General features: G+C 43.3%; 1 protein-coding gene across 1 annotated transcript in view; it reads left to right on the top strand.

Annotated features, from left to right (window-relative positions):
* Nucleotides 1-16,892, top strand: part of Apbb1ip (amyloid beta precursor protein binding family B member 1 interacting protein) — a 98,182-nt gene that overhangs the window by 51,940 nt on the left and 29,350 nt on the right. Inside the window, exons 5-7 of the mRNA XM_048460665.3 lie at nucleotides 1,191-1,268; nucleotides 8,247-8,406; nucleotides 10,016-10,137. Coding sequence (XP_048316622.2) covers nucleotides 1,191-1,268; nucleotides 8,247-8,406; nucleotides 10,016-10,137 — 360 coding nt within the window. The remainder of the gene's footprint in view (nucleotides 1-1,190; nucleotides 1,269-8,246; nucleotides 8,407-10,015; nucleotides 10,138-16,892) is intronic.

Below are 16,892 nucleotides of genomic sequence, written 5' to 3'. Positions count from 1 at the left end.
GCTCACAAAGTTCCTCACTTTCCCGTGTTCTTAAAACACCTTGGCAGTCAAAAGTATTTCAACACAACCAGTGGTATGAAAAGAGATAATTCTACTTTCCAACAGTAGGGATGTAGCCAGGGCACTTCACTTCCTAATCATTGTAAATAGACAGACAGACAGACAGACAGACAGACAGACAGACAGACAGACAGACAGATAGATAGATAGATAGATAGATAAGAGAGCCTTAATAGTCCTATTCTCAGGATTTTAAGTGATCAAAGGAATTTGAGCTCATAAGAATACCTCCCAGTCTTTTCTGTTGTTCATGTGTGTTCATCAGTGGAGTGTTTTGTTTGTTTTGCTTTGCTTTGGAGGTTTTGTGATTTGTAAGGTTACATTTCGACTTTAGTATTAAAAAGTAGGATGTTAAGGACCCTTTTAAGCTTCTAATAAAAGCTGTGAATCCACCTCTAAATAGATATCCTGATCCAAGAGGATGCATATGATTTTATGATGTGTTCAACTCCTTTAGTATGGATGTGTTAATAGATTCTGTAGGTTGATCCCTGTTTCGGTTCCTTTTCCATTGCTGATAAAAAATACTACAACCAAAGCAGCTTAAGAGAGGACAAGTTTACGTTAGCTTATAGGGAATGTTCATCCTGTCTGCAGAGATGCAGCAGCAGGCTGCCAGAGCAGGAAGCTCACTGCTCACCTTTCCATGCCCACGATAGAAGCAAAAAGCGAGCTAGGAGTGGGGTGAGGTCATAACTCATGCTGATGCGCTTCCTCCAGCAAGGGTCCACATCCTAATCCTTTCCTAATCCATTCCTTTCCCAAACAGCACCACCAGCTAGAGACTCAGAGTTCAAGTACATGAGTTTATAGGGATATTGATCATTCAAGCTAGCACATTCCCCTGTTCTGTGAGCTGAGCACAGAATATCATGCTCTAAGTGCATTATACAGTTGATGAGGTAATAATTTCATCTTTTAGGATGAAATTACTATGGCAATAAACAGCAGTTTCTTTCTGTACCCTTAAACTGGATATTTTAGTCATAGGCTTTTATTTATATTCTGAAAATGAAAGATGTAAAAGTTGATGATTTTGTTACTATAAATCAACTAGACACTAACACTAATAAGCAATTGCCCACCGGTATTATTTATTACACTCTTTTGACTGTTTTGCCCCTTTACAGGAAGAAGAAGAAGCCAAAGCCAAGGCTGATAAAATTAAACTAGCACTGGAAAAACTAAAGGAAGCCAAGGTTAAGAAGGTAAGTCATCCATCATTTTGCATAAGGTGAAGTTAAATTAATGGTATCATATTATAGCTACTGATAAACAGCTAAATAAAATTTTCCTGCACCTCTGGGGAGTTCAGCATAGGCCGCCTGCTTCACACATATAAGACCCTGGCTTTGACAGTATCATTGAAAGAAAACTACAGCAGCACTTTCCAAATAGTTGTCAACCTCAAAGAATTCTCTGGACAAAGTGAAATGAAACAGCTTTCTCTGTATAACATCATTTAGCTAATTTGTGATATCTAGATAGGGAACTACATCATCTGTTTCATGCAAAGACTTTCTCCTAGCTAGGATTATGGCAAAGAACTCCCCATAGTAAGACAGAGCAAGAATGCCTAACAGGGCAGGCATTTCTGTAGCACATGCATGACTTTCTGTTGGTTTACACATTCATTTTCCCATGGACCAGGACAGTGGGAGTACAAATCCCTTTAACAAGAAAGGAAAAAGTCTTTGGTTTTGCTACTACCTAGACAAGGGCCTTCTTAGCTTCCTTGTGAGACTAAAATCTGTCCGTCCTGGACTCCCTTCCCTGAGGGGTGCTCTCTGGGGCTTTCTGTAGCTGCCTGCTTATAGCAGGTGGCACACCCTCTGGGCCTGTTTTAACTGGGTCAGACCTCAGGGTTGCAGGGAGGCCGCTGCTTGTTTGTCCTGGCCGCCCAGCTAGCTTAGACCCAAAATAATCACACAGAAACTGTACTAATTAAATCACTGTTTGGCCCATTAGCTCTAACTTCTTATTGGCTAACTCTTACTCTTAGTTTAATCCATTTCTAGTAATCTGTATATCATCACAAGGTCATGGCCTACCAGCAAAGTTTTAGCACATCTACCTCCTCTGGCAGCTCCTTGGCATCTCTCTGACTCTGCCTCCTTTCTCCCAGCATGCCATTTAGTTTTCCCCACCTACCTAAGTTCTGCCCTATCAACAGGCCAAGACAATTTCTTTATTCATTAAGCAATAAAAGCAACATATAGACAGAAGGGCCTATAAAAGCAACACATATACAGAAGAATCTCCCACACCATTTCCCCTTTTGTGTTTAAATAAAAAAGAAGGTTTTAACTTTAACATAATAAAATTACATATAACAAAACAGGTATCAAGTAAAAATTATAGTTGCAATATTTATATCTACCTTATCTTTTATCATAATAACTAAGAAAAACTATAACTATCTATTCTTCAACTCCATCAAAGACCTCAGAAGGATATAATATTATCTAAATTAACAGGAGGTACATTGTAAGCAACTTCCAAAACTCTAGAAATGACAGTTTTATGCATGTATCAGCTTTTCCTCACCGGAACAAGCACCAAAGATGACCAACTGGACTAGCTGCTTTCCTTGCTGCTGCGTCGCATATCCAGCAATAGCAATCCTTGGAAGGAAAAGTTGGTTTTGTCTTTCAGTTTGAGGGTGCAGTCCGTCATAGCAGAGAAGCACGAAAGCAAGACCGTTGGGGGCTGTAGTATCAGGAGTGCAGATCGCATTGTGTCTGCTGTCAGGAAGCATGGAGATATGAATGTTCAAACACGTGAGCCCGTCAGGGACACTTCCCAACAACAGCAACACATATACCACACCCACATAAGTGATGAGGGATGAACTGCTATGCAGTTTCTGAGATCAGCCTTTCCGCTCAACTCCCAGTTCACCTCCTCTGCTCTTGTCTGCATAGTCCAAGAGCCTGCAGTGTCTGCCCATCTTGTACAGTGAAGCCGAACCCCTCACAGTGGTCCTTTCTGTCTCCATGATCTCCCTAGCCTCGGCCCTCCCACACACATTTGCCATGCTGTAACTACCTGTCCTTGTAATTGCTCCTTGAGCACACACTCCTCAAGCGCTGGCTGCGGCACCTTTGTACCTACCCGCCCCTCCCACTCTTACCCGGATTCTTACTGGACTATTTTCCGTCCCCCTTAGGTGTTCAGTCGCCTGAGTGAGATCGTCCCCATCACTGTACACCCTATTCCCTAAACTTCTCTAACCTTCTCTCCTTGTCTCCTCAGCCTTGTTATCACCACTCAGTGTACTACCCACTCATTCATTGCCTATATCCCCTCTGGACCTCCATATTCTGGAGACTGTCTTCTTAACCACGCACCCTCATGCACTGGAGGAGGTACTAGCTGTGTGCAATGATAAGCAGGCCCAGTGAGATTGTTACTTGTGTCGAGCAAATTCTAGCAGGTGCAGTGCAGAAAATTAAACGAGGCTCAGCATCGTGTCCTATGCTTCTGATCCCAGCACTCAGGATCCAGAGGCACGAGGATTGCAAATTCAAGACTACCCTGGACTGCAACAGTAAATTCAGACCCAGCTAGGACTGTACAGTAAGACTTTATCGAATAACAATGATGATGATGTTTATCTATCGTCAAATTAATGGGTAGTACATGATAATTATCTATCATCATCATCATTATTAATATTATTCATTACACTTTAAAGATCCAGAAGCATGAGCTGGAAATCAGAGGAAGTGGTAGACAGTGCCTAAGTCTCTTCTCAAATGCACTGAGGATAATGAAGGCCCTCTGAGAAGGTAGATCTTGAGCAAAGTTCTCAGCAGCGGGAAACAGCTAAGTACATGGGGCAGTGGGAAAGGGGATCCCTAAGCTTTGATGAGGCAATGAGCATCTTATCCTCAAGCAAAAATCAGCTTGATGAGATAGAACACAATGAAAGATTGTTGAACACAGCTCAGTGAGCAACTTAGTAAAAGCAAAGGAAGGAATTGATGCTGAGGTGGCAGAGGTAGCAGGGGAAGTTTGGGACATACCTTACAGGCAGTAGCAAGCCTCTCCGGAGCTCAGCCGAGGCATGGGAAATGAATTGTAGGGCTGTCTGGTTGCATAGGTGACCAGGCTGCGACACTGTCACTCATTGACCGCCATGGCTGATCTGGTCTACTGAATGTGTGTCCTCTTCCTCCTTCAGTACCCCACACGTGTCCCTCCCACACTCAGAGGCTGCATGCTGGCTACATAAGTTCTTCTGACAAAATGACACAAGTGGTCATGCTCCCATGACAGACCCAGCAAGCAAGCTCTTAAGGAAAATCAATTACAGTAGTAGGGAATGGTGGTGGGTGACTTGTTCTAGATTCCTCCGGCACAGCTGAGCGTGCGTTGGCTTGAGCTACAAATAAATAGCAGGCGCTGAGATGCAGTATGAAGTGGTTGACTTTGCCTGTGAGTACAGATGAAAGAGAATAAGAGCAGGGGCTGCAGCAGGAAGATCACAGGTTCAAGATTAGCCTAGGCACACCATGAGACCCTGTCTCAAAACCCCAGGGCCTTGGGATATACCTCAGTGGTAGAACATTTGCCTAACAAGTGCAAGATCCTGGGATTGATCCTCTTCACCTCGAGAGAGGGACAAAGGGACGGAGGGAGAATGAGTAAAGCTTAAAAAATCATAATTTTACACTTTCAAACCACTGGATTATTTATAAATGAAGGCCACACAGTGTATTTTAAAATAGAAATGAAAGGAGAAGGGTCTCTTACAGAAGGTGGGACAGGAGCAGAGGCAGTCTGCTTGCTCCAGATGGTCTGTGGAGAACGGGAGCCCTGGCAGCTCTTCCCAGCCATCTATCCGAAACAACGTAGCTTTGCCCCTTTCAGTTTCTATGGATTGTGTCAGCAAACACAAAGCACAGTCTGCCTGGACCCAAGGAAGATGCAGAGGAAAGCACTCCTCAAGAGGGAGGAAAGAAGGACCTGACCCTCTCTAGCCATACGTATTTTTTCAGACAACACCCTGTATAGAAAGTAGCACACTAACAAAATAATAGAAATGATTCACATTTAAAGAAAATAACTGTGAGGGTCTCACACATGCTTTAAATGACTAAAATGAGTTAGTGCCGGAGGCTGAGATGGAGATCGAAAGGTCAAGGGCTGCCTGAGCCACCCATGGAGACCCTGTCCCATTTAAAAAAAAAAAAAAAAAAAAAAAAAAAAAACACCAAAAACATGGGTCCCCCATCGGAAGTATTTGCTTAAGGATTTGGTGGGATGCTGACATTATTTTGAATTACACATGATGTATGTAGCTTACACCACCAAGCCTTTGAAGCTGGAAACACAATCTGACTTATTTGTTAGTTATTCTAAAGCTCTGTGACAGAGCAATTCCATTTGCAGATCTTATTATAGAAACTCAAAAAAAGTAATTTGCATGATTTAGGACTAAAATATTTTCCATTTAACAATCTGCGAGTGAAAATGAGATTTCGTTACCGAATCATTTGGCTCCAGAGACGATCATGTGATGAATTCCATAGCGTTGCTGTGCGGCGGTACTGTTCCATGTTGGTGCAGAATCCCTTTGCTGCTTGCAATGTGGTGTGAAGAACCATAAATATGATTTCTTCCTGTTCAGTCATATTTTCTAAACTTTACCACTATGGAGATTCTTAAATGCATATGGATTAAAACTAGTTTACCATTTCTGCCAAAAAGAGGTCCCTTCCAACATTATGAAACTATGTTGTTTAGCAATATCTTCCTCACTATAAAAACGAAAGGAAAAGGCAACATGTGTTTCCCTTTCTAAAGCATCTCTAAGCAGGAACGAAGCATGGTCAAATGTCAGTATTTTTCTCTATCAGAAATGGTGCTTTCAAAGCACTAACGTCAGTGATGTTTCCTAGGACAGGTAACTGTTCTACAACACTAATTCTCAGCGAAGAACAACAGGTATGTCTTCCACAGAGAAATGCAAAAATGACCCTACTCTACCCAAGTTAAAGGGATGTGATCATCATGACAGGCAAGGAGGTACCTAAAGAAACATGTGTCCCTCCCTGTGCCATCAGACTACTGAAATGATGGACCTCAAAGAATTCAAATTTCATGGGTGACATCCTGCAGAGAGCAGAAGAAAGGCTTGAACTCCGGTGCCATCAGCTTGGGCTGTGGACATGTAGTTCTGGTTTCATTCTGTTGATGTGGCTAAAAATCTCTGACCAATAGCAAGCTTGGGAAGGAAAGGGTGGGTCTGACTTGCTCTTCCAGATCAGGGAACATCATTGAGAAAATGTCAGACTGGGATTCAAAGCCATGAATGGAAGGAATGATGCTTGTAGCCTGCTCACTGGCTGACTCACAGGCTCATTCATAATTAGCTGGCATTTTTATTCATCTCAGGATCACCTCACCGAGGAATGACTCCCCAGGCCACAGTGGGCTGGGCTAACCTGCATCAGTCAAGACAATCTTTACAGACATGTCCGCAGACCAAGCTGATAAAGACAATTACTCCATCGATACTCTTTTTTCAGGTCATTATAGGCTGTCTCAAATGGACACAACTAGAGGAGGACCTTTCCTCAGGAAGAGAATTCACACAGTTACGACACTTTATGAGTCAGACTGGAATCAAACAATGACAAGTCCATAGTGGGCGAGGCCACGCCTTAACCAGGACTGTCTAATTATGCAAATCTCTTGCCCCCTATTTAAACCTTAAACCTCTTGCCAATACCCTAAACAATGATTCAGGAGCCACTGCACCCCTTTATTTCTTCTTCTTCCCAGTGTAGTCTTATTGAATATATCTTCTCTTTCTGCTGGTCACTTTTATTTGTCCCTTTAGTTGGCATCCTGGGGACAACGGCAAAACCTAGCTTACTGAGGCTGCCATGCACAGGCTTTTAACCTAAAAGTCCTTTACCAGAGGAACTTCAGTCACAAGATACAGGGAGGCCTTTTAACCAAGAAATGCTGCTAGCCCTAAAAGCAAAATAGGAACAAGAAACGGAAGGATGTTGGGAAAGCAGGACGTCAGCACTCTTCAGTGCTGTTTTCTGTCTGCCCCACCAGGATACAGGGACTTGAAACTGGGCCAAGGGCCTTGCTTGTTGTCTGTGTTGTGGTTTTGATTTTATTTTTCTACCTCTATGTTTCTAATCTATAAAGGAATTCACAGTGAGGTTGGGGATGCATTCCACTTTTTAAATATTTGTTATCTGTCCTCTGAGAATTTTAGACATGTATACAATGTACTTTGACCACATCCACCCTCCACAGTCCCCTCTCCAACTCTTCTAGCTACCCCTACCACTTCCTATCCCAACTTCATATCCCAATTTTTCAGCTCACTGAAACTAGTCAGTGCTGCCAGTATGTATATATGATAGGCCAATCCATTGGAGAATGGGCAACCTACCAGGGATCACATCCCTGAAGAACGCTGACTCTTCCTCTCCCAAGACCATCAACTGACAATAGCTCTTAGGTAAGGGTAGGGCTTCATTGCTGCCCCTCCCGTGCTGCAATTTTGTTCTGAGCAAACTTTGTCCAAGTAACTGCAGCTGCTATGAGCTTACGAGCCACAATCCTGTTCTGTCCGGAAGGCACTGTTCCACAGTAGCCCACCCCAACATTAGGCTCTTACACTCTTTCTCTGAGCCTTACAGGGAGGGGTGAAGTGTAGATGTCCCATTTAGTGCTAAGCACTCCATAGTCACGTATTCTATGTACTTTGACCAATTGAGTCATGACACTCTTCCTGCATTAATCTACAGGTAAAAATATTAAGTATTTAGAAGGCAGTTTGATGCTACATCCGTTTAGTCTAATAATAGCATTAGGTTTTCCTATGGGGCCCATGATCCCCTCAGCCTTGGGTTCTTGGTCCAGTTTAAACTACCAGGCATGAGTTCTGTCCTACAGAATAGGTTTTAAATCCAATCAGAAGTGGTTGGTTATCATCTATAACAACCATGCCACTACTGCTGGTTGAGAAAAGTCATCTACTACCTTGCCAAACTCTGAACCCTGTGAGCTACAGTAACAAAAGTCTAGCAAGATATTCACATGGCGCATTCCTAATATGCAGTTACAGAAGTGATAGCAATGCTGAGACCTTCAGCTGAGCAGCCTGCCCCAGGTGCCGAAACTGACTGACTGTTCTGTGGCTTCACCTCCAGCTTGTGGTTAAGGTGCACATGGACGATAACAGTACCAAGTCGCTGATGGTAGATGAGCGGCAGTTGGCGCGGGATGTTCTGGACAATCTTTTTGAGAAAACCCATTGTGACTGCAATGTCGACTGGTGTCTTTATGAAATATATCCTGAGTTGCAAATCGGTAAGTCTCTCCCCACATCTGGCTGTACTTCCAAAGCATGGATGGCTTTTGTTTTATTTTGGGCTTTGTCTGTTTTGTACATTTGTTTCAAGATCTCAAGGAACGACATGTCACTACCCTCATCTGAGATGAGTGCTTGCTTCATTATTTCTTTGTGGCAGACACTCGGTTGGTAGAGGGTGGCCAGGCTTTGGGGGATATAAACTTTATTACTGTCACCTTGCTAGTGACTCCAAAGGGGGAAGAAAAGCAATATGGTTCATCCAGCTATATGTTTAGGAAGTTCAACAGTTTACAGGAGGCCCTGGGTATCTGTCAGCTAATATCCCTTTAAAGATTGCTTCCTTGAGGCATAATGTGACCTTACGTCTATGTTCACTTCTCCTTCTTCCCTCCAAATTTGACTGATCACTAACACTTTGCTAATGGAAGAGGCTCAGTCTCAGGGGTCAAAGGGCAGTGAAATAAATTGATAGCTTCTTCCTTCTTTCCTTCCGTCTTTTCTTTTTTTCCTTCCTTCTTTCCTTCCTTCCTTCCTTCATTTCTTACTTCCTTTCTTCTTTCTGTCCTTCCTTCCTTTCTTACTTACTTTATTTATTTATCCTTTTTCCTTTCAGCAATTTAATTAGTTCCCTGTTTCTTCCATTCATCCTCGGGGCGACACTGCCTCCCAAGAGGGATGTATGAAATCCAGAATTACCTGCTTTTGAGGCTTTAGAGAAATTTTTTTTCTATAGAAAATGGTTCATATTAAAAACAGTTCCTTAACCAGGCCTGGTGGCACATGCTTGTAATCCCACCGTTGGAGAGACTGAGGCAGGAGAATGGTGAGTCCCAGGCCAGTACAGGCTGCAAAGTGGACTCTATCTCAAAACTAACACGAAGCAGAGCTAAGTCTTGAAGTGTTCTTCAATTCTGTGAGTCAGGAAACAAGGGAAGGGAAAGCTCCTGTCACTCAGGCTTGGTTCATGTATTCACTATTATCTTTAGCATTTTAGAGCAATAAGTTACAAGTTTCACAGTTTCACTCACAATGCTTAAATTAAGCACTTGTTGCTCTTTAGTCCTTCCCATAATTACTGCATTTACCGCTGGCAAGAACAATTTAAAGTGAAAAACAAAATGCTAGCACCAAAAAGCATGATAACTATGGTATTTTAATTTTTCTTATGTTTTTCCGTAAGTAAATCCAAAACCTGACACTGACATCTTATATAGCAGGAACATTGCACTACTGCTGCAGGCAGGGGTGTTAGTTTACAGGGCAGGCCCCGAACCTCTCCAGCTCACCTACCTCTTTATGGGGGACTGCAGGGACAATGGCTAGTTCAGGAAAGGAAATAGATTATTAGGGACAAGACACACAGGAGCCTGGAGGTGTGACATGCAAGAAGGGAGAGAAGGAGCAGAGCAGGGGTCCCCCATGATCTTTTGTGGGTCACTCTCACCTCACCCAAGTTCAGACACCCACCGTTTTTCAGAGCACATGCCCTTGGCTGAATCAATTCAGACCCACGTATGTAAGAGCTGCCCATCTTTAGATTTCTTGTGAATGATTGTCCTTAACTCAGTAACAGACTCTCATCTGAATAATCTTTTATTTCATCAGAGAGAATTTTTGAAGACCATGAAAATGTTGTTGAAATCTTATCAGACTGGACAAGAGACACAGAAAACAAAGTACTGTTTTTGGAGAAAGAGGAAAAATATGCTGTGTTTAAAAACCCTCAGGTAAGATGTCCCATGTCTCATGAAACTGTGTTTGTCACCTGTATACCGGTCAAGCCACAATCTCGGGAAATCTCACAGAGTGCTCCTTTCAAGTAAACACAAACTTAGAAATTCAGAGTCTTTTGAAAGATTTAGAAAGAAATCTCTATTATTTTTCTTTTATTCATTTAAAATCCAAAGCATATCTATTTGTCATTGTCTCACATGCCTCTTTGGTTTGAGTTTTTATTAGGCTCCATTAGTCCAATGTGCCTCGATGAACTATTGTTAATTTTTCTATTGCAAAGTTGCACGTTTTTGTAGCTCATATTTATTGCTTATTGATACTGTGATAACTAAAGGGAGTGTTACTGGGAGGTCTGAGACCCATAGCCTGCATTTAAAGAAAAAAATGATGAAGAGATAAATATTTATTTACAGCTTGGGCCAGAACTTGTGAAAGAAAAACATTTAGTATCCTTTTACCTTTTCTGTGGCAGTTACACTTTGTAGAAAAGAGAAAATAAAGTCCAGGATAGAAAAGCGTAAATTTAATCAGGATGGTGTGAAGTCTCTTCCTTGGAGACACTGCCCCACTCTGCTGATGCTGCGGGACGGCCATTTCTTCTCTCAGCCTAGAAGACCTGCGAAGCCTTCGTAAACCTCCCTCGAATGTCCCGTCTTTCACGGACTCCCTGCTGCACTGTTGCAGAGAGCTTGCAGAAAATATGATTTATCGTGACGTCCTTAAGCAATCGACACAAACACACTGCTCTCGTATTTGAAAGATCACTCCTCAAGTCATACATCAGGGTGCAACCAAGACATCTAAGCCTTTCAGAGAGTGGCCTCAAGCAACTGACATCACACGGGAACCAGAACGCCAGTCTGTGCTGCATGTCATCACAGACAGTCTAGGGAGGCTGGGATTGAATCTTCAGTTTAGCTGAGTTACTCAGAGAGGCAGCAACATGGCTGGGATTGTTACTCAGAGAGGCAGCAACATGGAAAGGGGTTAATACCCCAAATGGCCTGCCTTCCTCACCCATCTAGTATACTTTATAGGGACTGCTAAAAAGGAGTTCATCATTCCAAAGTGTAGCCTTGCCCCTCTTGTCAGGGGCCACCATTGTCTCTGATTCACCATATTGGAATTCTCTCCTCTCTTCTCTACATCCTTCCTTTGCTGGGTTTCTCTCTGGAGCAGAGTTCATATTCACACAAGACTACTTAGTCTCACAGTCCTCCCAGGTGCCATAGACCAAAGGCTAACTCAGCAGCATATACATGCTGAACTCTTGTTTAACAATATCAGGTACCAGTGTGTCTTTATACAAAGGGTCTTTTTTTTAATATTTATTTGTTTATGATGTATACAGTATTCTGTCTGCAGGCCAGAAGAGGGCACCAGGCCTCATTACAGATGATTGTGAGCCACCATGTTGTGGTTGCTGGGAATTGAACTCAGGACCTTTGGAAGAGCAGGCAATGCTCTTAACCACTGAGCCATCTCTCCAGTCCTATACAAAGGGTCTTTATCTTTCCCTCCTGTCCCAATCATATTTCTTAAGGAAATTCTAAGACTGTTACAGATGGGAGTGACCTCCAGGGTCATCCAGACATCTTACCACTTCACCAGAAAGGAAACTGACTCTCCAGTCACTAGGGGCAGGATTGGGAGTCTGAGGCAGGCTGCTTATGGGAAAACGTTCTTTCCCCTTGCATTGGTTTTATCATTACCCTGGCCAGATACCTGACAGGAACAACTTAAGGAAGGAAGGAAGGGCTTATTTGACTCACAGTTGCAGAGGTCTCCACCCATTGTAGTAAGGAGGATATGGGGAGCAGGACTTCATGTCATTGTGGACAGGAAACAGAATAGGGTAGTAACAGAAAAAGGCTAATGCAAGATAGATTCCCGAAGACAGAACCTTAATGACCTACTTCCTACAACCGGCACCTACACACACACACACACACACACACACAGAGAGAGAGAGAGAGAGAGAGAGAGAGAGAGAGAGAGAGAGAGTTCTATTGTTGCCTCCGCACTTTTCTGTGAATTCCCACACCCGATTCAGGCGCGCGCTTTCCTGACTCGAGCCCACGAGAATGGACGATTGTCCTAAGGATTGAAATACACAGACACAAGATACCTGCTCATTCACCAAAGAGCAAATGGCCATTTTATTAAACTCAAGTTGGGTATATATATTAGTGGGCAAAGGGGGAAAAAGGGCAAGGCCCCCTCCCATCAGGAGCAGTGGGAGAGGATGACAGGCGCCCAGCACCTAAGGCCAGAATCAGCTGCGGGAGACAGGTGTGGCAGGCGTATAGGGCCCACAGCTGGAACCTTGTTTACAGGTGGAATTACCATAACAAAAGATCTTTCTAAGCTATACCCTCAGGCCAGTGCTAGTGCAGAATCTCCAGGGAGCCAGAGGTCAAATGGCCCAATCACCACGAAAAAGGGAAAAAGACCTGGGTACCTACATTCTATCATTTCCCAATATTCTATTCAGAATGAGAATCCATCAGAGGATTAATTCATTCATTAGGTCAGAGTCCTCATGGCCTAATTGGCTCTAGAAATGGCCTCACAGACTTGACCAGAGAGCACTTTCATAATATCCTAAGTATCTCTCAGTCCAGATCAACCATCACATAACTGTCCTGTGCTGTTTTCTGGAGTCCTCCCTGGGATATGTGATGGCAACTCACAACAGAGCAATTAAGAAATGTCAGACACTAAGAATATCGATTTTCAACCTACTGACTAATCGCTGACTAACCAGCGAGGACGCCATCACAAAGGTGCACAAGGGTACTGCACAAAGAGCTCCTCTAAGTCCGTGTTTCAAGCAAATTCGAATCTTATTTCTTTTTCATCTGTTGATCCAGACAGAAGAATGGACTGTCTCTCCACCCTCAACATCTGACTCCTATCTCTGTGTCCAAGGCAGCTTTTCCTAAGAGCTCCTCTTCCAATCTGCAGGAAATGAGGAAAGAGCCCCGGGAATGCACAACCAGGCTTCTTTCTCTTTGATGCCATTAGCCATGAATGAACTGCTTAGAGACACTGAGCTACAGGAGTCTGAGGATTCGACGTCTATGTAACAACCATATCATTATATTCAAGGCCACCATTGTGCATAGTTTCTTCAAAAAAAAAAACCTTTTATGTTGAGTTCATGAAAATGCTGTCCAGGAATTGTACAGTGTGTCCATTGCTAAGAGGAGGAAGCAGGCATACAGCTTGCTGTGCTGGCTGATGGATGAGGCACTGTTATATCCTATCAGTACAGTCTATGGACTTTACAAAGTGATTACTTCCCTTCAGCTCATGCCTTCAAGATGCAGGCATTAACGAGGCTCCCCGTACCTCCTCCCAGTATTTACTCCCCACCGTAGTGGCAGTCGGTACTCAGATCTTTACTTCCTTTCTTTCCCTTACTTTTCCTTATTTTGTGAAATGGGGTCATGTTTAGATTTTATTCCCACTTAACTTTCATTCACATTGATGCTCTTGGGTTTCTATCTCCATCGGTCTCTGACCTTACCCATAGCTATGATGTTCCGCTCTATCTCAAAAGACTTCCTTCCTCTGCTACGTCTTCTATTCCCACGTAGCCATATGGCCAACCTTCGCTGGTGGCTGCTTCTATAAATGGAGCTCAAACCTGCATGTCTGTATAACTCTTGAAAGTGTAAAAACTCATAAACCTCCTCACACACTTGCCTGTTGACACCTTCTACAGCTCCCACCTTTCATGAGTCAAGAGCTTGCTATGGAGCACTGGCTGGCTTTGAACTCACAGACTTCCTCATACCTTAGCATCCCGAGTGCTGGTATCACAGACATACACTACTGTTGTTATGCACAGTTTCTTGTTCCCAAATGAATCATAGAGCCGGATTTCCAATGCATATTACATGAGGGTTTTTAATTCAAACTCAAGTTTGGATCAACACCTTTCCAGCACCCCAGCTTGGTGGGTGCAGAAAGTGTGGCAGGGAGCCCTGGGAGGGTAGAAATTTTAAAGTGGAAACGCCTTACTCAGGGGAGTTCATGTCCTGTCATTTTAGGATTAGGTAAGAGGGCATAGGGTAAGGTAGTTTCTAAAATCATTGGTCAGTTTTGGGGCACGAAAACCTAACAAAGAGTCATATCTTCAAGGACAGAATGTCTCCCAAGAACATCTGGACCTCACTAAATTTTGTGGTCCTCCTCCCTGTCTCCTTAATTGACTATTTTTAGGGTGTTTGTTTACATTTCTGCTGTCACAGCACAGTTCTGAAGCTGAGATCTGCTCATCCTCCGCCCCCCACCTCATTATATGGCTTAAGATGAAGCCCCTTCTCTAAAATGGAGTTTGCAAAGTCAGGTCCTCCCGCCGTATCTTAGCTTCAAACTTTTCACCAGTGTTTTAAGTCGATATGAAGAAAGCAAAGTTCCATGCATTTTAAATCTTAACAGATAAAATAACCCTATAGATTTTAGCTCCTGCTCTGTGGCAGTTTGACTCCCATCAGATGTATTTAAGAAGTGTTTTACGATTTTAGAGAAGTTAATTCATGGTAAAAGTGAGCAGAAGGAATCGCAGTCCATGAGGTCCCCGCACCTGCAGGTCTCCCCGCCAACCCCATCCCAAACCATGAGCTGTGCTCAGTGAGCCTGCCAGACTCACAGTTTACACTCAGAGTTACACTGTAGCATTTTAAATGTTTGGGAGTTTCCCACCGTGTCTTCTCTTCCCGCCTTGAGCTATCCCACCATGTCTTCTCTTCCCACCTTGAGCTATCCCACCATGTCTTCTCTTCCCGCCTTGAGCTATCCCACTGTGTCTTCTCTTCCTGCCTTGAGCTATCCCACTGTGTCTTCTCTTCCTGCCTTGAGCTATCCCACTGTGTCTTCTCTTCCCGCCTTGAGCTATCCCACCGTGTCTTCTCTTCCCGCCTTGAGCTATCCCACTGCATTTTCTCCACAGACTCACCCTCCCTCCGTCTGTTTCTCCCGAGACTCCTCATCCTCCTGTCGAACAGTTCGTCCTTGTTTTCTCTCTCACACATCTGTTCAGAAATCATCTTCACAAAGTTAAGTTTTCAAATTCTGTTTATTGTCAGTCACCACATAGCACATATTTATTTCAAAAAAACAAAAAGAGAAAAGAAAAGATTTGGTATTTTAATGAGGGACATTTTTTATTTTATTGAAAATAATTTTTTACACAATATTTTCTAATAATGGCTTCCCCTCCCCCTACTCCTCCCAGTTCCTCCCCACCTTCCCTCTCATCTGGATCCACATTCTTTTTGTCTCTCATTAGAAAAAACAGGCATCTAAGGAATAATAAAATAAGATACAATAAATAAATTTAAAAATTAATCAGGATATGACAAAACAATCAAATGAGAAAAAGAATCATAGAAAATTCTCAAGAAACACATATAGATGCAGAGACGTGCATGTTTGAATACACAGGAATCTCATGAAAAATGAAAAACTGGAAGCCATAAAATAAACACAAAGGACTTGTAAGGCAGAAGGGGGAAAAGGAGCCCTGACTTGCTGTTGAGATGAAGAACTTCCAAAGATGCTGCTGAGTTGCTGTGTGTTCGCCTCTGCTGCCAGCCGTGGCCTGGCCTGACCACTGGTTTATTTCCCCAGTGAGACTCCCTTGGAGAAAACTAATTTTTCATTTGCAAGTGGCTGTCAGTTATGGGGCAGCATCTGGGTTAGGGGTGGGGACACGTGTCCTCTCCTTCCAGCTCTAGGATCTCATCCTGTACAGACCTTTGCCGGCCCTGGATGAGCGGCCACAGTCTCTGTGAATCCAAAGGTTGTATCTAGAAGACCTTGATTTCTTGATGTCCTCCCTTTATTCTGGCTCCTCTCCCATGTAGCTCCCTGAGCCCTGAGGAGAGGGATTTGATGGAAACATCTCTTTGATGTCTGAATGTTTCAAGGTCTCTCACTCTCTGCATATTGCCTGACGGGATCTCTGTATTTGTTCCCATCTGCTGCAGGAAGAAGCTTCTCTAACAGCGGCTGATAAAGGCACAGATCTAAGAGTACAGCAGAATGTCATTAGTGATAAGTAAAAATTAATAAGAAAAGGGCAGCTCCACTGGTGCAAGAAATCCAATTAGTTCGAATCAAATCAAATCAAAATGCTTATCGTTTTATTAAGAACAATGCTCTCGGGTGGCCTAGCGCGTGGCGGGGGACAGGACAGCAGGGAGCCCATGCAGACTGAAAAACCACGTGTTTCTCCTCTAGGAGGCCACTTATATACCCTGTGGGAGTGGTCCTGACCCCCATACACACAGGGAGGGGTCAGGACCTGGCATGCTGGGATTTGGAGTCCAGACAAATATAACTTCCAGGCCTGGAGGTCTGGGATGGATGTCAGGGACTGGGGCTACACTCCCAACTTAACAATTAGGAGTCATTTTGTTGCTACGTTCCTTTAGCAGAACAGTAGTATGTGGTTTTCCCCTAAGTCCCTGGCCTGTGTAATCTCAGGTTCTTGACCACCCAAGCAATACCGGGTATGGGCTCCATATCATGGAATAAGTCTTAACTCAAATTAAATATTGGTTGGTTAGTCCTACAAGGTTTATGCCACTATTGCACCAATATATCTTACAGGTCGGTCACTCTTAATTAACTCCAAAATTAATCATTGAATGTTCTGAATCAATTATCCTGTTTTCCATTTTTATAGATATTGTCTTAGATTGTTTTCTATTACTGTGATTAACACCATAACCAA

The sequence above is a fragment of the Myodes glareolus genome, chromosome 14, assembly GCF_982192425.1.
Source record: "Myodes glareolus chromosome 14, mMyoGla1.1, whole genome shotgun sequence".
Lineage (NCBI taxonomy): Eukaryota > Metazoa > Chordata > Mammalia > Rodentia > Cricetidae > Myodes > Myodes glareolus.
Note: the sequence above shows the minus strand (reverse complement) of the source record. Positions and strands in the feature narration are given on the sequence as shown.